The following is a 20,341-nucleotide window of genomic DNA, read 5'->3' on the forward strand; positions in this document are numbered from 1 at the left end:
AGGGATGTTTGATCGATCATCAGATTCAAAGATTCATCGGGTCAAAAATCGCTTAAAGTGTCACATATTGTGAAACATATAGCTCATGAATGTCACGTGTTTTGTTGTAGAACGGAGAGATCAGGAGACGAAGGGCTGCATACCAGTTTGTAATAGAAATCAACTTCAACCACATCACCCATCAATCAAACAGAAAGACTTATCAACTTCAATTCCAGTAAGCAGTTCTCCATTCCTCATATCTTTCCATCACACCGTTCAATCATTGATACGTTTTGGTACATCGACTTCGATCTGTGTTATAGTCAATCATCAAATCCATCATGCCAATCGCACCCATCACTGGAAAACTACGCAAGCGACTCTTACTTGATCTCACAGTTTCTCTAGGACTGGGAACTGCTGGTGCCTACGCTTGGTGGTACGTGATCTTCATTTTCAGTAAGATTTGATCTTACTATGATATCTGATGCTATGTTCATTCTTTTTTGTAGGTATGGATACCATGTACCTAAAAGTCAGTTCAATCTTTCATGACCATCTCGTTACCCAAATCTTTTCAAAGCTTACCCTTTTGTGATGATGTAACTTATAGTGCGTCATGCTGAAAACGTTTATGCTAAACTGAATGCAGCGAGAGCAGAAGAAGCAGAGTAAACATACACTATAAAACCCATATATGTTGAAAAGATGTCAATGAGCAATGAAATCCTTTCGATCATCTCCTTCAGTTCTCTCTATGAAGAATTCTTGAACGTCTATTTTTTTTATAAATTTTTGGGTCAATCTTGATCATCTATTTCATATTCGTCTCAAGCTTTAGATTTGTATGATCAAGAATTTTTTGATGATCTTTTTGGTTGAAGGTTCGTTTTGGAAGAGGTAGAGTGGTATCGTCAGATGAGGGTTACTTGATCATGAGCACCGTATAAGATTTGATTTACATAGAACTAAACATTTCGTACCCGCGAATCAGGTTTTTTCTGGGATCTTGTGGAACTCATCATCTCATTTGATAAGTCATGAAGAAGATCGAGGTCTCTAAACACATTTTCTTTTACTAAGCATGAAATGCCACAATGGATCTCCAAACTGTTTGGATTTGTTCCATAATTGACGTTCTTTCTAGTGAAATAACTTGATTTGACTTCATGAACTTAAAGGCGATAATCAAGAGAGATGGATTTCTTCATGAGGTCTCATTGACCAGTTTAATAAAATCAATTCTCTCTCTACTCTGATTCTCTGATCATGTTTATGAACTTCATTACAGTGTCATACTGTCAAAAGAAGCTTGGCCACCTGTTCAAGTTGTGAAACTAAAATCCTAGTAAAACAAAACAAACAATCACATCTTCCTATTGTCCAATCTCATTTTCTTCCTACTCAATCCACATCCAAAAGTCTAAAGTAGGGTCAGAAAATATCAAAGTCATGGGCATCAGAAGCTTTCAAGATGGGTTTACTTTGGACATACTCTGATATTGGTTTTTTGAAAATCACATTACAATTATTTGAGTCATACCACTGGTGAAGCCTAGAGGAAGTATGTGAAAGTCAATAAGAGTTAACTTGCTTAATTTATTTTACTTACACTATGTAGATGATGTGTTTCTCTATGGTGAAAAATGATTACATTCATGGAAAAAAATTGATTGACAAAAGATAGTACCTGGAATTAAGGGCTCAGTTTTGGTCCAAATTGCTTGAAAAATAAATCTGGGGAGAGATACAATAGGGGTACACAAACATTAAAACCCAACCTAAAAACCCATGCTAAAAAAGCCATGACTACCCATCTAATCTTTGGACTTGTTTTGGACAGGTTTTTTGAATTGGGTTGTCCTGAGATGTTTTAGAGCCCCAACCAACATTGGCCTCCTCAAAAATGCCAAGAGTCTCAGGCCACAGGCAGCTCTTATTTAACACCATTATTGTATCTCATCTATTGTTTCTGACAACAACCACAACTTCACCCCTCACCCCATCTTTCCTTCCAAACTTGGTTGCCTGCTTAATGCTTGTATCCTTCATGATTTCCAACAATCATAACAATTTGGACAAAAATCTCAAATCTCAAGGACATATCCTCATAGTTGTTTATATAGTCATGCTGCTATGTGCCATGAACCAGAGTACCTTCATAAACTGTCAGGGTGGCACTTACTCTAAAAAGTGAAGGGTATCCTTTTAAGGGATGATCCTGACAAAATCCTACTGGGTACGTAGGACTGGTAATATTCTTCAATTCTAGTTGCAAGTTTCAGGTGGAAGGGAACTAATCAGTCTGGTGTCTTGATTCCAGAGAATTTAGTAGTTCTCTGAACTCCTGACGGGTGTCACGGCCTACTGCTTATAAAGCAGAGCTGGATTGGTCAGATCCTAGACCACAAAATATTCTCAAAGGTTATTACCTGAGAGATGCCTGGGCGTAGAAATAACCACAGGGATCTTGACAATGTTGGGTTGCAAGAACAATGGTACATGACCAAGTAGAGTTTTACTGTCTCAAAACAGGGGCAGTAAAAGGGAAAAAGCAGTTACTCACTTTGGGATAACACTGGTTGACTCTTCTTAGGTCTTTTGGGTTTGTTTTCAAAAGGACGAGTGGAACTACTTCTTGGGTTTAGTTAAGAGGATAGCTGGACTGTGAAAAGCTTTTAAAAGGACGTTTTGAAAATCACAATGGTAAAAGAAGGTGTGTCCTGTTCTTGGGTTGAAGTTCACTCTGCTTTTATAGCTTCTTGGTTGATCAGGCCAACTTGTGGTTTCTGTCTCCTGCTTCCCCTCATATGGATGCTAGTCTGTGGCTGGTTTGTGGTTCTGACGCTTTGGGAAAAAGGTGTCCCTTTTCATTCAGAAGGTAGGGCTTTTTGTAGAGGTAACTTCTGTTCAATATTCAATATTCCCTTTAGGCTCTTAGTTTGAGCGGCCAGTGGGCACTTGCTCTCCTTTTGTTATCCTTTTGCAAATGTTTCTATCAGGATGCCTGTGCAATGTATGTTTATGTACATTTCTTAAGCAGTAGTTTGTCTTTGAAACTCAGACGTAAGGTGTGTTATGATTGTGATGGTATTGAGTTTGTCTTTGATGCTAGACGCAAGGTGTTTTCATGTGTTTTTTTTTGTGTTTTTTATTTATATAGTTTTGAGGCTCTATGGCTTTGACTTTGTCAAAGCTCAGGGCTGACATAAACCATTGCAAGCAAAAATTTGAAGAAAATGGAGCAAATCTTGCAAGTCTGTTGATGATGTGAGCCAAAGCCCACAGGAAAAGATACCCTTTTCCTAGATATTTCCAGCCTGTTGTAGTTTGAAGGCACAGATTTTTCAAGGATGATTTGAAGAGACTGATTGCACTTGGCTAACAGCTGTAAGTAAAACAGATCTACTTCTTCCAATCAGATTGTATTGAAATAAGATCATATCATCTCCAAATTGTTTTAGGCACATACACCAAAAGCTGATTTTACAAAACTACTCCACAAGATAGGATCAAGTGATGTATTTCAAACTAATTTTTTTTGTCATCAGGCACCGCCCCAGTGACAGCTACTGGTTGCATTGGCAAATTTATGAATTTCAGGAACTGGAGGAGTGTGTCCTATCAAGACAAAGTGGTTCTCTTTGGCATGTGAGTCTAAGATCTTGTGTATTGCCATGATCTCTTGGACTGACTATTTGTCTTATGAAAGAGGGTAGTGTTGCCATTTACACAAACAGATGCATCTGTGTAACTTTTGAATTGGAGTTGGAATGTCTACAATGGCCAAATACATATGAGCAAGAATGAATTAAGAAATGTATTGACAGCTCTGCATGATTTCAAGATTCTATCGGTTTCATAGACGGCACTTTGGTACCTTTAGTCTCAGCTCCATAGAACAATAAGGAAGATGATTACACAACAAAGTTAATATATGTGTCAAGTTCTCTTATCATATGAAATGATCAGCAAAGAGTATCATGATATGCTCATCATGGTTGGTGTGGAAGTGCACACAATCAAAGGGTGTTGAAGTTAACTTGTGTACATAATTCTTTTCTCTTTCTCTCCCTCTTAGTACATTCAAACTGATAGAAGAACTTTGGTTCTACCAGTAAATGTCCTCTTACTGTTCAGAAGCAGAGTACATTCTGGAGGACCCTGGCTATGCTTCAAATTAACATCTTGTGCCAGTGTTCAAACAATCACAATCTGGTGGCCTTCCACCAGCTCAAACTCACTTCAAAAACTCCATCTCCAATATTTGAATGACATCCAGCTGGAAGGATCACTGTCAGCCCTGAGCCCTGATTACACAACCACGGGCTAACAGTAACACATGTAATATTATATTATTGTATAAATCCATAAGTACATCTCAAGGCTCAGTGTCAAGAGCCACATAAACACATGTACATAATGTATTGAATACATAACAAACCTGTCCCAAGTGCCAACCACAAGTTGATGCTTGACCTGTGAATATATAAACCCTCCTTCTTCCCTTGATTCATCCCCCATCTTTTTACATATCACAACATTAGAATCACATTATACTTGAAATCCTATAGAGAGGATCCTTGAGTACATGATTAGTTGTGTAGTCTAAAGACCAAACTTGAGCATCACGGGTTCTATTGCTGAGCACCCCGTTATTGATTTCTACAAGCCTTGGGCCATCATATCCTCTAGAAATAAACCGTAAAGCAGCAAAGCTTCCTCCCTTATACGGAGTCTCAAGTAGCCTTCAGGATCTTTGGTTCACCAAAGTGTAAAGCCTGTCCCTTGCAGTCTCACAAGGTTAGAGTGTATCAGCTCTTTACTGCCCTTAATCCCTTTCTCTCTTCCTCAAATCCTATTCTTAGAGGTCAACTAGCTGTAGTCTTCATTTGGGTGTACCACGTGAAGACCACACTTTATCTTTCTCATCACCTTCTTAGTGAAGAGTACACCTAACAGACACCCACTCCTCACAATCACCAATGGTAGGCTTTGGAAGTAACAACACCCTTGAAGCTATAGATGAAACTACCCACTCAGATTTCAGGTAGGCCAATATGCAATCTGTTGGCATCCAAAACTGTGATCCTCAATTCACCAATTTTGGTATTGCAAAGGTTTATTGAGTTGAAAAGAAGATTGAGTTGGATATCTTTAAGAAATCTTGTACTGAAAAAGGTTATCAATTTGGATATTTTTTCATAAAGTTCAGAGATGTATTGACAGTGGGGGAGACTGGTGGTAGATGTTGCTTTTTGGAGATATCAACAGTGGGGGAGGTTTGTGGTAGAGGTTGCTTCTTAGTGAGATTACCAAAAAGTGAGGCATTAATACTTTGACTCAAACTTAAATCATTTTGTAAATAGGGATTGACGGGTTCTGTCAGCCAGGGCATAAGTAACCTAAGTAACTTATCTCCTGGCTAACATACAAAGACCTTAATACCACATGCAAACACATAAGAACTACACTAGAATGCTCATACTAAGTAAGATTCTTCCTTTCTCATAATATTTCATGAGTATTCTTTATTCTTTTCAATTCATACATTGTTTAAGTTCTATACATACTTTTTTTTAATCTTAATGAGTAATCAGGAGTCATGTGAAAGTGGTACTGAATTAATTACGGAAGTTATAAACTCCTGAAGGAAGTATGAGTTTCCAGTTCTGATTCTTGATTTGGAGTGATGACCCAACTCAAGTCTCAATACATCAGCTAAAACCTGCCAGATAACAACATAAGGGGATTTTTGTCTGACGGTCTGGGAATTTGTATAACCGGATTGGGTGAATAACAAACTTGGTTATTGGACAACACTTGAGAGGAGGAATTATTGGGTTTGAGGAAAAGCTTGATTTGAATTACACAAATTAGTCATGACGGCGGAATTCCTAAAAGGTGTGTCATACCTATGTAAAACAATTAATAATATTACAAATATCTGTGTGGGCTTTTGGAGTTGGAATAGGTATAAAAACCTTGTTGATTTTCTACTTTCTTTTTGTTCCTTATCTTTTAATCAATCATTTTAATCAAACATTAGTTTACAACTGATTCCAAGCTACCACCGCGTCAATATTACTCCAATTACTTTTTAGATTGATCTTTAAAACCTCTTTGGTTAGTAATAGTCATGCTCTGCGCTTCCGCCTTTGTCACACCCTTGTTTGGTTATTAGTTGTTAGATCAACTTTCAAACTGTTCTGAACATTTTATTGTTCCACTTACCAGTTCAATAAGCATGCTTGTTGACAGGTTCTTCTCAAGTATAATATACTGTGCTGTTGTTTGAGGTCTGAGGGGGCTGATTGTTGTTCACTTTGGTGAAAGAAGCCAAGCCCTGAACTTGATGACCTGCTAGTGAGTCCATGAACGCCAATGGATTGGCTGACAGTCAGTCTCACGCGACAGCCTTACCATGTAGATCCCCGTAGTATTCTCACTAAAGCAAAGAAAAAATCTGTGAGTTGAAACTTACATAGCTACCTAAATCAATGTACCATGAAGAGGTTCACCATAATAATATACTTTTTTATCACCTTTTTTCTTCACCAAACTTTAGATCTAACATTTTGTTCTTCAAGACTATGAACTCAATGTTTTCACAGTCTTCATCTAGATCTCCCTCCCCAGTAGCAAATTTGATGTGGTTAGACCCCCGGAATCACCCTTCAATCTTGGAGAGCTATGTATAACAAAAACAGTAGTCATCTTTTCATCTCATGTCATACAAACAAAACCCACTGACTTTATTTTTGTATTCTTGACCTGATCTCATTACACAACCCTTGCTTATAACAAGAAAGTCTTTCATAGACTACATTGTTTGGTTTTGGTGTGCCAGTCATTGTAATTTTCATATACACTACACCATTTCACAGCAAGATCTATGTCAGACTTGCCATTGCTGTCTGGTGTGAACCAGCAAACCTAGGCTTGTTGATGTTGGTGTCTTCATTGTTATCATTGTGAGTATTTTGAGTAGCACCTTGAGTTTGAGATTCACTCTGAGATTCACTTTGTGTTTCACAAGAGATGGATCTTGAGATTGAGCTACATGGATAGATGAAAATAATTCAGTAGGCTTTTGAAAAGAAGCTTTTCAAGCTTTTTGAGAAGACAGCTGAGAGGCTGCTGGATATTGAGGTCATCCTTGTGGCTTCTTAGGTGTGTCAGGACTGGCCATCAAGGCTGTAGGATAGTTGGCTGATTTGTGATGGTGGTCTTTAGACATGGGGTCAAAACTCTTGTTTTCTAGGATGGGTGGCCTAAGCCAATATCTGCCCAATTGAAGAACCCTATCCAAAAGAACCCAAAAATTAGATGGGTAGTCATGGTTTTTTTGCATGGGTTTCTAGGTTTGGTTTTAATTTTTGTGTACCCCTAATGCTCTTTGTCCAAGAACATTTTTTCTCAAGCCTTTTGATCACAGCAACTTGGCAAGCAATTCATGTGGTTGTTCATTCTCAAAGCAGTTCAATTTTTTTAAAAAAAATCAGGAGAGATCAGAAATGCACTTTGTGATATGTGGTGGTTTTTTTGATTTGTTGGTGCCTTTGTCTTGGATAGAAAGGTGGGACATATATACAAAGTTTCCCAATATTTTTGCAGTTTTATATCAATTTTTGTAAATATCCTTTTGTATCACAGTCATGTCAAACATTCAGGTGTCAACAAAGGAAATGTATATAGACCTGTTGTCAGACCATGGGAATGCTCAATCAATCTATGACCTTAATCACAATAAGACACATCAAGACAGATTCATCAACTTTGCCTTGCACCAAACACTGTTTTAAAGGTGTGGGATGTACAAATCCAAGATGAATTGTTTGTTTTTGATTTTGAAAACAATAAAACCCATATTCTCTTGGACAAAATAAAAAAAATAAAAAGTAGGAAGAATGAAAGGAAAAAAATCAGATCAGATAACCAAAAAAACAAAACGTCAAAACAGTTGTACCAAAGTGGAATATCTGTGTGTATATAGTTCAAACCAAAGATGCCCTCTCTCCAAAAGCCTCAAGATCATAAGTCAAACAGAGACAAAAAAAATATGTATCCAGAGTGAGTGACGCTGAGATAAGTCTGCAGGTACAATCAAATCATATCATTTCTTTTGACTTTGACTTTGATCTCCTTACCCATCCATCCAGTAAGACATTAAAAACAATTATATAGAACAAGTTTAAGATTCAAATCCCTCCCATGACCATGCATCCTCCAAAAGATGTTTCTCTCCAAACTCTTGCTTACAAGATCTCTTCATCTTCATCTTTGATTTCACTTGGTTTCAAGATACCAGGAACAGCTGCTTGCTCTTGAGCCTTAGCAGCTGCCAACGCTTCCTTATCATCTTGGAATAAATCATGATGTTGTCCGTCGCTGGTACCCGAGTGTTCACGCAAAGAGATCAAAAAGTCTCGTAGGTTGCCTTTGAACCTGGCGACGTCTCCATATGATTCGGAGCAACCAGTGATAAATTGCTGAATGATGAGCCTGTATCAAGGGAAAACATTCAAAATTCAAGATCACGATACTCGAGACAAGCTAAAAGTAAATGGAGACTCAACGGTTGTACATGGGGGAAAGCAGCGCTCAGTAGGTTCAAAGTATACTCTTTTAGGAACCTCGAGTTGTCCATACTTGGATCATGTTCGGCAGGGATAAAGAGTGGACCAGCAATCGCATTGGTTTCAACCAGAGCCCACATCCTGGACAGAACTTGGGATTGTCCCTTGAAGCCTAAGAAAAAGGATCCGTAAACAAATGATTCTATTGAAACTACGTTAGTAATGGTATCCTGGTGCTTACCACTCTTGTGATCGGCATCTGTGAGAACAAAGAAGATATCACGAAGGATACCGATGTAGTATTGTTGAAAGAATGCAGCCGCAGTTTGTGGATCCGTCTGCTGGGAAACATTGGCAAAAAGCTCCAATAATATGCTAAGGTTCAACGCACAATACGTTTTAGCTTCTGGTAAAAATTTACACTAAAGGAAAAGGCAGAATTACTGACGCAAGACCAACATCAGCAATGTCACGAGTGATATGCTTGATAGCCCATATGACACTATCCATCATCAACTTAAACCTAGCAGGCTCTAACGCCAATAAGGCTACAATGTAACAAGTGAAATCCATCAGCTTCACAGTTTTCCAAGCAAACAACCAAAAGACTTACCACTAAAGCATCCAGCATTGATAGCCCGCAATAATTTGAAGAACCCAATACGATGTTCTGGAAATTCCGAAAAGTCTTGGTTGATCATGGTAAGGGTAGGCTCAAAGACAAGTTCAAGGATTGCCGCAACCTTTCCGGTCAGTAAAGTCTGTTACAAAAGAGGAGATAGTTAGTCTACTGGAGGTAATTACGATTTGCATGAAACAGAAGATAGACTGACCCCTAACCGGGTGACGATCGTGGAAACTACATTCAAGACTTCTGCATCTCTTGCGGCCGGGATGTTGCGATTGTAATCTCCCAAGACTGCCTCCAAGAGCGGAGGGAGAAGTGTATCGTTCAAGGCGTTGAGATCTTCAGCGCGCCGGATATGGGTATCGACGAGTTTGAGGATCTCCTTTTTGATTGTCCTGAGACCACGAACTTTGGGAGTTTTCGTCGCGATGATCCCTTCAAGGGCTACTGTCTCGCTGATGATCCCAGATACTGCTTTATAGAGGCCGAGCATGTCCATGTAGATACGAACAATTTGAGGTTGGAAAAAAGGACCAATGGAGACACAAGCAGAGACATTGCATTTCAGGATGTTAGAGAGCAGTTTGATGTTCTCTGGGTTTGCTAATACATCCACGCTGGCAGCGGATTGTTGCATCAAGCGATCCCACTACAAGCCCAAGCGAGTCGAGAGGTCAGAGTTCATAACTACACCAATCTAGGTTTGTTTATAGAATATGATGATGGGACAAAGGCTCACGGCTGTGTTGGGCGTTCGCATAAGTCCTGCAATCAAGCGCTCTTGGACTGGTCGATTTGGTTGGGCAGCAATCATATGACCGACGGCTTCGTAGAAAGTATGGGTCTAGGCAAGGCAATGCGGTTTCAGTAAGCGTTGAATGTGGGGTAGTAGAGCAACTAACCTGTTGAGATGACAGATCCTCAGTGATCTTGTCTAGATTTCGGATAATCTCGTCCACAAAGGGTTCTGTTTCGCCGGCTTGCTGTTGGATAAAATGTCTCCGACACTTTTGAGCAATTTTGATGAACGTATCGCAGGCCATATCCTGTACACCTGATAATTGAAAGTAGATGAAGTGATCGAGTCAATTGATGTCGTTGGATTCCAAGATCAAAATTCACGAGACCAACCTTCATGAGTCTCGTGCATAAACTCAAACAGCTTGTTCACAACTGTTTTGAGAAACTTCCAATGCGCTTTCAAAAATCGAGGATACTGGCCGACAATGTACATGATATCAGAGGCCACAATGGCTTTATTGTCCTTTCCTCGCTTGAGTTCTGTCAAGCCAAGTAAATCCTTGATGACAGTGACCAAGAATCGCTTTTCGGATTCTTCATCTGTCCGATTACAAAGGTAATATGGAGGAACATTGATGTTCAGCTTGACATGACACCCACAAAACTCATCCTATACTCAAGAAGACTTACTCATCGCCCCTGATATGGATCCAATGGCCCAGCACAATGTGTTACAATTGTTCCACGACCATTCCGTGCCATCAACTTGGTGAGCTAGCTTGGTCAGCATGATGTCTTCGGTATCGGGTACCTGCCGTCAAAACAGATATCATTACAAGCTCCAACTGCCAGCGCTGGACAGAAAACAAAGAAGACGTACATCTAAATGAGTCAAGTAGACCAACACCTCCCGCATGGCCTTGTATAGCACAATGGTGTCTGTTTCTTTCAAAAACTCACGAACTACTTCACCTTCATCATTCTCCACAACCAAAACCTACAAATTGGTGAAGTCCATAGTTTAGCCACACCAGATAGTGATGAGCGTGCCTTTGAGAGTTGAAAGAAGAAAGTACAAATAGACATACTTCTTCAGGTTTCACCATCTTCTCGATGAAAACTAGCCTCAAATTACTGCAAACTTCACGATATAGTAATTTTCTTCCTTGCATCTCACCACCTCCGAAATGAGAGCCATTACCACCGCCGCTTCCACCCAAATTTAAGCCAATACCCATCAAGGGCCCCATATCGGTCGGGATAGATTGTTGTTCATCATAAAGCTCCTTCACTAATTTTGACCAGTACTCCAAGCAGACTTTGAACAATTCACGATCGTCGACTTGCGAGATTTTGACCAGATACATATGAACATTAACCCTAAGACAGTTGATGATATGAAGAACGCGAGTAAGCTGGGATGCCTGATGTGCAGAGGAATTATATATGTAGCTCACATCAGGTCATGTTGTGGAGCAACCTCTAACAATTTAGCATTCTTGAACAAGAAACTGCACAAGAAAACAGCCAGTGCCATGACAAATTCTTGCTCGTATTGTGGCTGGTTGTCCCACATTGCCTTCAAATCTGTGGCAGGTGGTAAGATTCGATTGACGGATGACATCACCATTGTCAAAAGTAGAACAAATTTTGCATCGTACTCCGGCCCCGCGTCACGTATACAACCAATTTCAGCGAGACATCTAAGAGTGATGTTACGGTATTGTCGCTCTTCAAGATACTAGTGAAGTGAATCAACGAGGCAGACACGGCGCATACATAGTCAATCAACAAATATAACGATGCATGATTTTTGTGCATTGAGTGAGCTTACCTTGTTGATCAGGTGATCGATCAGGCTGGTTTCAAAAATGTATCCCAGGGGAATCCAATTAAGGAATCTCAAAAGAGTATGAAGGGTAGCACTGATCAAGCTAGGTTTCGTGGCCTTTTCCAAAATTTCGCTACAAAACAAAGGACTTCAACTTCAAGTTGATCACAAAAAGGGGAAGAAAGACTACGGACTTGCAAAGCTGAAATACATCCGCAAACTCATTACAGAGTTGATTTTTCATGGCTTTTGTCTTGGCTTGAGTCATTTGCTCAGCGCTAAAATCGAAAATCTCTTCGGACAGTAATTTCAAGATCACCATGTTGTTCTCGCATAATGAAAGTGAAGTCCGGGACGAAGCGATAATTTCAGGTATGAAACCTGGCCAGTTATGTGGCCACTCTTGCTTGAGAATCTAAACACAGACAATGTCAAGAGGGATCAGCAAATCGCGTGATGGGGGATTTCCCGAGGTGAAATGACATGTAGCTGACCTGTACCAAGATTAGATTCATTTTATTGATAAAGCCTTTGTCCTTACGCATAAGGACATCATCGCGCGTCATTTTCACAATATATCCTACGATAAAGTTCTGGTCATGAGAATGAGAATTGTCAGTCGGACGTCCTCAAACTCAAATGTTGGTCAAAGACCATTGAAATCTGCATACTTTGATACCGGATCGCTGAGGTTCTGGTAAAGCCTTCCATCTCGTCGTAATCAACTGGGTTACCAATACATCAGCCTCTTTCACAGGATACAAGGGAAGCCTCTAAGACAAGGCAAGCGTACTTTATCCATGATCTGTAAGGCAATGTACTATGGCATTACACAAAATATACATAAATCCAAGTCAGTAGGTGATATGTTCCACAATTTGCAAGCGCGACGTGTGGATAGAAGTATTTGATTATATCCATAACACCGCCACTCTTCATGTAAGGATTTTTGGTATTGGTGATGAGAAAACTTACTTTAGCTTGCTGAGAGTTGCTTGACTCCAAGATGATGGGGACTTTCTGCCAGGCATCGGGTTGTTCTTGAAACTGCGTGAGGATCGTCATGGCTTCTTTTTGTTGTGGTCCTTGGGTGTTGAAAGCCGCCTCGACGACTTGATCGATTAGGCCAGGGTCCGCGGCTGGGTTTAAGAGTTCTTCCATCTCGTACAAGGTATAGCTTGACACAGAATGGACAGTTGTCGTGCGAAAGAAAAGCCTTTGAAGCGTGTTTGAAGACGCTTCAATGGGAAAAAGACAAATTCACATTTGAATGAGATATGGTATACATCAGTCGTCTTGGATCTAGGAACAAAAGCAAGTCAAATCTCCGAGTCGGCTCACTTGAACGTGTGACGATATTAAGAAGAGATGCAGGTCGGATTCCACAGGTCGCAAGATGTGAAAGGCTTAAATCAAGTTCCGAAGTTCGTACGTGATAAGGAAGACTGAAATCCTCGTATGGTTTTCAGAAAGCGGATAAAAGGAGACTTGCTCGAGGGAAGTGATGAGAATTGAATGATCCTTCTTTTACGATTATTCAGCACAGTCCCTTCAGGATGCCGATAACTGTGAGAATGGAGGTAGATATATTTGAGTAAGAGATAAGAAAGACCAGAGTTTGATGATAAAGATGAAACTGATAAAGTTCTTGGTTCTTTGATCGTGTCCGTTGTTCTTCTTTGATGACCTGTTTGAAGAACAGAAGAACGATCGAAGCTGTTTACATACATGTTACATACGCATCTCCACATAACTTAACGCCATAAAACAACATAAGCACATACACCTAACATGGCTCAAGCCTCAGGCATTTTCAAGAATTCACCATCAGAACAGTTGAGCTCTTGAACAAATTGCATAGATCTCAATGCTGCTCCACGTGTATTCCTTCAGTAAGTAATGGAATTAAAAAGAAAATTGTGTTTTCCAAACTCACAGAAAAACTAAAAATATGGGGGGAAATGGATGGTATGGGATCAAGGACAACAAACAGATATACGAGGTTTTATCCGTGCTTTCCACTCATTTCATGCTTTCTGTGAATGCAAGTTGATGTTTGGGTATAATAATTTAATACTCTCATCTTGAGAAGTTGAAGAATGTAAAACAAAATAACCCAAGTACATAGATCTGTACATGCCTTCTCTTTCCCTCAAGGAGGATAACGCACAGTATTACTTATGCAAAGGTCTCATCAAGTTTATCATATGTATTTATTCAAACATTGATCATCTTCGTATTATCCAAAAAGGTGTGTGAAAAGAGCTTTCTTTTCTGAACAGGTGTCAGATTTCCAACTATACCAGTGCAGCGGGAATTTGTTATCCATAGCTTGATCCACGTTTCAGGCATGCATCAAGGTTTATAGGCCCTAGATGTGGATTTCTCTGTTCCAATAGCTCATCTTCCAGATAAGTTGATAATATTGACTAGAAAGGCCCTTTGACCTATCAAAAAGAAAAGGTTTGAAGAATTGAATCAAACTGCCGAAACCTAGTTGATATAGCAAGATAGTGACCCAAATAGCCAGCTGTTATCTCATCCAAATTTACGGTACTCAAAACAATCAGGTTCGTGCCACCTTTTTCAAAAAATGTCAAAAACATAGATTCAAAGTTGATCTTTTGGCGGGGGAATTCCTGGGAATTCGCTGGAACTTTTTTTTTGGATTTTTCTACAGTTCATTTTCCCCACAAAAACGATATTTTGAAAGCAGGTTTTCAAGAAAGGTAGCACAAACCTGATTGTTTTGAGTACCGTAATTCTATCTAGCCTTTGGTGTAGTATATCATGTATGGTTTGCAATACTTTTATTTACAAATAACTAATTGAAACTCTTCTTTCAAAGTTCTTCATCAGCAAAAGGATCCAGAGTTGGAAAATCACCAATCGTCACTCTTTCAGGTTGAACAAATGTACCATGAGAAGCTTGACAACTGAAATATCTTACTCCCATCACTGATCCATCATTCTTTCCATCCTAATGTGAGCAAGAAGAATTTGTTTTATAAGATAATAATAATCATGATCTAAACAACAAAATGTCAAAAAAAAGAAGAATATCTTACTGGTTCATCTAACTCAATTCCAACCCAAAAAGCATGAGTTTTATTAAACTCAACAGGTCCTACAAACCGTATCGTACCTCTTGATGCAGATGTTCCGTTTGATCCAGACACTTCACATCTCGAACCCAAAGGAAAAAGTATCTTGAAATCTTCTTCGACCTCTTCAAAATCTTTTTTTTCACTTTCATTCTCTTTAACTTCGTCCGCAAATCTTCCCAATTTGTTACGTTCTTTAAAAGCTCTAAGAGTATCTACAAAAAAAATTAAAGAATTCATGTTATCAAATCAATCTCTTGACTTTTTACAACAGTTTTGATCAAACTCACCACGTCTTTTAGCATATTCCTCTGGACTGATCTCAAATTTTTCTACCCCACTTACATCGTTATACTGACCTGCTTTAGAAGCAGATGTAGGATCTGTATCAATCACCTAAACAAAATCAGATTGATGACAGTCACTTCTTGACACGTCTTTCCAATAAGTAAAAGAATAAAGATTTAGCCCAAGCCATAAAGAGATCATAACTCACATCTATGGTTGAACCCTCTTGAACTCCGTATTCTAATAATGTACGATTATCATCGTCCAGGAAAATAGAATGAGTGGCGTGGGATTGACCGGGAACGAGGTTAAGAGCTACTTTTTGAGAGTTGATTGGAATTCCTGTGATCGGCTCTAATTTTGTCTGATGGATTCGAACACAGATAGTCAGGACTCAGGTCATGATGGTCGTAACAGAGTCTCAATCTATAAATTCTCAGGATGCAGTTTGTGGTTTTTAGCTGACCTTTAGTTGTGAGATGAGGAGATGAGGGGACAGCCTACGCTCTGAGTAGGAATCGGTCGATGAGATCCAAACTGTGACCAACTTTGTGCTCATCATGATATGGGATGGATTCGGAAAATTGATGTGTTCAAACCCTCGGGAAATGTGAGAGGTCAGCTCAGTGAGTACGCCGACACCGGGTCGGGTTATTACATCATCAAACACCGAGATGTATGCGGGCAAGGAGCTTAAGTTCATGCCTGCTCACTGCTCAGGCGCGTCCAGGCCGTTGGCGTCAGATGTAGGAAAGGATTGATTGGCAATGATAACAATGTAACACTCTCCAGGTATTCTCAGACAATAGCACACCTTCATTTCCTCGCCGCATACACCATCATGGAAACTATAATGACTATGTCAAAGAAAATAATATGGATATGTAGAATCAAGGAATACAACTTGATCACGATTTTTTTAGTTTACAGCGAGAAGAGCTCAATGCGGTAGAGAAAAAAAACAACCACAAAAAAAAAGAAAACCATATTGAAAGGAAGAATGACCGTTAAAACAAATAAACCGTAATGAAATATGAAAAAATAAAGTCAATGATTTTAAGGAATCATTTGCTCGAAGAGTATTTCGTGACACCCTCTGCAATAGATAGTGAGAAAGAGATTGGTCAACAAGGGGTTTCAAGGTGCTGGGAAATCGAGGAGGAAGTGACTTACTGGTTCCTTCAGAGATGGCGTGTTTTGAGAGTTCACCAGGGAGAATGAGTCGAACAGCGGTTTGGATCTGGGAGCGATAAGAGATAATCAAGTCAGTCAAAGATCAAGGTAATGAACAAGCCAAGTCGATCATGGCTTACCTCTCGAGATGAGATTGTCGATTTCTTGTTGTACTGTGCAAGTTTGGAAGCCTCACCAGCAATACGTTCGAAGATATCGTTGACAAACGAGTTGAGAATCAACATGGCCTTGTTGGAGATACCAGTGTCGGGATGAACTTGTTTGAGAACCTTGTAAATGTAAATACCACTATATATAAAATAGATATCGTCAGTGTCTCGATTTAGCAAAAGAAGTTAGAATGGTAAACTGACTAGGTTTCTTTTCGCTTTGTTCGTCGCTTCTTCTTGTCACCTTCGGCAGCTGGCTTAGGAGCCTTCTTGCCGGCCTTCTTGTCGGAAGCAGGGGCTTTGCTGGCAGGAGCTTTGGATGCGGTAGAAGCAGGCTTCTTTTCAGCGGCAGTAGATTTTGGTGGCATTCTGGAGTGTGGTTTTGAGGTAAAGGTGAGGAAAATTTTTTTAGTGAGTTGGTAATGTAAAGTTGAAGTGAGTAGACGACGGTGGAAGGATGTGGTGATGGGGGCAATTGATCGCAGGTTACACTATCTTATATATAGGTGAGGCAGAGGTGATGAGGAAACGAAAGACAAGGTCAACGAGAGTCAACGACTGAAGTGCGGGCAGGTGGGTGAAACGCGTCGTCGCGCTCATGAGATCGACGCGTGATACCAAATTCGAGTTGACAACTCGGGCGCGCACTCTAGCCTACAGGCTCCTCGTCGGACGCGTCCGCGCTTAATTTCACGCGTTCTGATTGGTTGGGCTCCTTTCGTCCATAGCAACTCATTCATGCGTGGTCATGAATTGGCAATTCGGGTCACCCATTGGACGCCATGGCCCATCAGGTAGACTGCCTCAGCATCACGTCTGGATGCATCTAGCAGTAGCACCTCATCAGTCTTTAAACTCACTGACTCGGTATACCATGGTATAAATACTCCCACAATCTTGTCTCATCCGTCTTCGCACTCCCTCACTCAACCACACACCAAAGCACTTTACATTTTACAACTTCAACACCTCCTTCACCTCAACTTTTTCTAAAACCCTTCAACTCTCCTAAAACAAAATGTCTTCCGGTGGTAAAGGTGGCAAAGCCGGTGGTGAAAAATCTACCTCTCAATCTCGTTCTGCCAAAGCCGGTCTACAATTCCCTGTTGGTCGTATCCACCGACTCTTACGAAAAGGTCACTATGCTCAACGAGTAGGAGCTGGAGCACCTGGTATGTTCTTCCTCCCCTACGACACTCTAGCCTATTTGGCTATACTGATCCTCATCTTTCATCTATAGTTTACCTCGCCGCTGTTCTTGAGTACCTAGCAGCCGAAATTCTTGAGTTGGCTGGTAATGCTGCTCGGGATAACAAGAAATCTCGAATTATTCCTCGTCACCTTCAACTTGCCATTCGAGTAAGCTGTTTTCTTGACTTAGAAATTTGTTTTGACCTAAATGCTAATCTACTTTTCTCATCAGAACGATGAAGAATTGAACCGACTCCTTGGCCACGTTGTTATCTCACAGGGTGGTGTTCTTCCTCACAGTAAGTTTTGCCTCTATCTTACAACTTCAACTTCTGGTTATCTGACTCATATCTTTCTATCTTATAGTTCACGGTGAACTCCTACCGGCAAAATCAAAGACTGCCACACCCAAAGCTGGCAAAGCTTCACATCAAGATGTGCTCCGAAACCGAAAATCCGTCGGATACTCGACGGAGCATCCGACGGTTCCGGATGTCGGATGAGGCCTTGGAGCTATCCGGTTCCCGGATACTCCGGCCGGTTCGGTTATCGGATGAGGGGGTCAGAAAATGCGATATCCGTCGGATATCCGGCGGATATTTGCATATCATTGCAGTCTCAGGTAGCCGTGTGTTTACATCAATTTAAGGAAAAATATTGAATAAAAAGGGAAACAAGATGATAAAAAAAATAAAAACTAATCACTATCATCCTCAGCATCACGGCTAGGTTTCAAAGGGCCAAACACCCGATGCCAATCTTTCACACACAAGAGAGCCTCAACGTGTAAGGACGCGAGATTAGTACGCTGAGGCCCCAAGATCCTTTTTGTCTTGTTAAAAATCCCCTCCGACGGACAGCTAGTTGCTGGAATGGCAAGGAAGGTCATGGCCATTTTTGCCAATGCAGGATACATATCGCTACCACGTTTTTTCCAAAAATCTAGGACCTTAGTGTCGCGGGATTCGAGTTTATCGTTGAGATATTGAGTGATCTCCGCACTGATCGAATGGTCCTGTGGAGCGTCTGGGGCACCAAAAATAGCGTCTTCGAAGTACTCGGAAGTAGACGTTGCAGTGGATTTCCTGGTGGTAGTTGGAGTGGGCATTGAATCATCGACTTCATATTTCAAGGCCTCTAGTTCAAATGTTGACCTGATGTCTGAAGTAAAGAGGTCGTACTCAGAAAAAAACATGGATCGTTCCTTTTGGTAAATGAGACATACTTCCTGATCAGTACAACCTCAAAGTAAGATGAGTATTAAGAAACTCACTTGAAAATAGCTCATTATGAGGCGTGGATCCAGGAGGGTAGCACAGACTGGCGCAGGTTTAGTAAGGACTTTCTTGAAGTAGTCTTCAAGTTTTGAGATCATGTTTTTAGACGCGGGTTGAAGTTGATCGTGATCGTATTGATGGCGTACCTAGATGTACATTAAGTCACATTAGCCAATTATAATTAATGTGTATTTAAAATCAAAAAGATACAAATACTTACTAATCTTAATTTTTGCAAGATTGCAACATACAAAGGAACAACTTGATGCATTGTTGGATACTTTGACTTACAGAGTATGTCAGTTGCTTCGCTCAGAGGTTCCAAGAAGTTGCACATTTGTTTGACGTAATCCCACTCGAGCCCGGAGAGCGCATACTTTTTGTACTCGTTTTGCAGGCAGAATTCATCACATGCTTCTCGTAGACGCAAAAGTCTTCGAAACATGTGATATGAAGAGTTCCATCTGGTGGGAACATCGACAATCAGGCGAGTTGCAGTTTCAGCCGGGTTTGTTTTTGGGGGTGGTTGAACATTGTCGACAGTAGGATCATCTAATAGATAATCGAGAGCCTCAGTGTCAGCAGGATCAGAATTATCAGTATCAGGGTCGGCTTGGGCTGATGGAGGATTCGCAGCTGGATTTCTTTGAGGCTGAGGATTGTTTCTTGAAATCTGATTCTTCTTCGCAGCAGCAGCAATAGCACGCTTGAGCTTGACAATATCAGCGAAATGTTGACCACGTTGAGGGCTGGACCGAGTACAAGTAACTAGACCATGGCATCGATTGTAGATGGTCTTGAGGTTTACTTGAGTCACGTCGGGTGGGTCGACAAGGTTGTTAATATCCATTAAGTTTGATGAATCTTGCTCTTCGTCCTCGTCGAGAATTTCACCAAAAACCTTCAGTCCCTCTTTTGCAGCTAGGTTGATAACGTGCGCCACGCAACCATGGACTTGTTTCGTGTGATCGAAAGTGATACCATCTGAATTTGAAAGGACTCGACCTATAGCAGCGTTTGTACCTACATTATCGGCAGTCATCGCACACAACTTATCGGTAAGTTCATACTTGGTAAGATATTCGATGATTAAACCGGCAAAGTTATCGGCGTTGTGTGCACCTGGAAGATTGGGTGTCAGTCAGCTTGAGTTGATCAGATCGATAGAAAACAAGATACACTCACCTTTGATTTCCGCAATGCCAAGAGTCAGGTCCATAAGTTCCCAGTTCTCCGTTATAAAGTGACCAGTGAGCGACATAAACGGCTTATTATTTGGAGACGTCCATGCGTCTTGAGTAATGGCGATTGCTTTGCAAGGTCCTAAGAAAAGTTTCTTGATATGATCTTCATGATGATAATAAAGTCTGCGCATAT

At 40.5% G+C, this 20,341-nt stretch overlaps 4 protein-coding genes across 4 annotated transcripts; 1 reads left to right on the top strand and 3 right to left on the bottom strand.

Moving 5' to 3' along the window:
- Window positions 1-7,793: 7,793 nt before the first annotated feature.
- MELLADRAFT_43362 (uncharacterized protein) lies at window positions 7,794-13,443 on the bottom strand (the record flags this gene model as incomplete). Its single annotated transcript, XM_007409873.1, has 20 exons — window positions 7,794-8,487; window positions 8,562-8,733; window positions 8,803-8,936; window positions 9,010-9,109; window positions 9,175-9,322; window positions 9,395-9,838; window positions 9,929-10,033; window positions 10,092-10,243; window positions 10,321-10,530; window positions 10,621-10,741; window positions 10,811-10,927; window positions 11,019-11,310; window positions 11,388-11,671; window positions 11,765-11,894; window positions 11,956-12,176; window positions 12,256-12,354; window positions 12,433-12,486; window positions 12,555-12,581; window positions 12,737-12,999; window positions 13,103-13,443. The coding sequence occupies 19 exons, from the start codon at window positions 12,920-12,922 to the stop codon at window positions 8,241-8,243; spliced, it is 3,243 nt and encodes a 1,080-aa protein (XP_007409935.1).
- A 1,160-nt stretch (window positions 13,444-14,603) lies between these two features.
- Window positions 14,604-15,712, bottom strand: MELLADRAFT_35886 (uncharacterized protein; the record flags this gene model as incomplete). The annotated part of the gene is made up of 5 exons (XM_007409872.1): window positions 14,604-14,741; window positions 14,830-15,080; window positions 15,156-15,261; window positions 15,362-15,517; window positions 15,620-15,712. 5 exons carry the CDS (start codon window positions 15,710-15,712, stop codon window positions 14,604-14,606), a joined length of 744 nt encoding a protein of 247 aa, XP_007409934.1.
- Window positions 15,713-16,217: 505 nt separating this feature from the next.
- On the bottom strand, window positions 16,218-16,628 carry MELLADRAFT_35808 (uncharacterized protein; the record flags this gene model as incomplete). Its single annotated transcript, XM_007409871.1, has 3 exons — window positions 16,218-16,249; window positions 16,327-16,393; window positions 16,467-16,628. Coding segments are annotated over 3 exons (261 nt in total), but the record flags the coding sequence as incomplete, so codon positions are not given.
- An 886-nt stretch (window positions 16,629-17,514) lies between these two features.
- Window positions 17,515-18,082, top strand: MELLADRAFT_31022 (uncharacterized protein; the record flags this gene model as incomplete). Its single annotated transcript, XM_007409686.1, has 4 exons — window positions 17,515-17,668; window positions 17,737-17,855; window positions 17,920-17,986; window positions 18,054-18,082. Coding segments are annotated over 4 exons (369 nt in total), but the record flags the coding sequence as incomplete, so codon positions are not given.
- Window positions 18,083-20,341: the final 2,259 nt, after the last annotated feature.

Source organism: Melampsora larici-populina (assembly GCF_000204055.1).
Source record: "Melampsora larici-populina 98AG31 unplaced genomic scaffold MELLAscaffold_17, whole genome shotgun sequence".
Taxonomy (NCBI): Eukaryota; Fungi; Basidiomycota; class Pucciniomycetes; order Pucciniales; family Melampsoraceae; genus Melampsora; species Melampsora laricis-populina.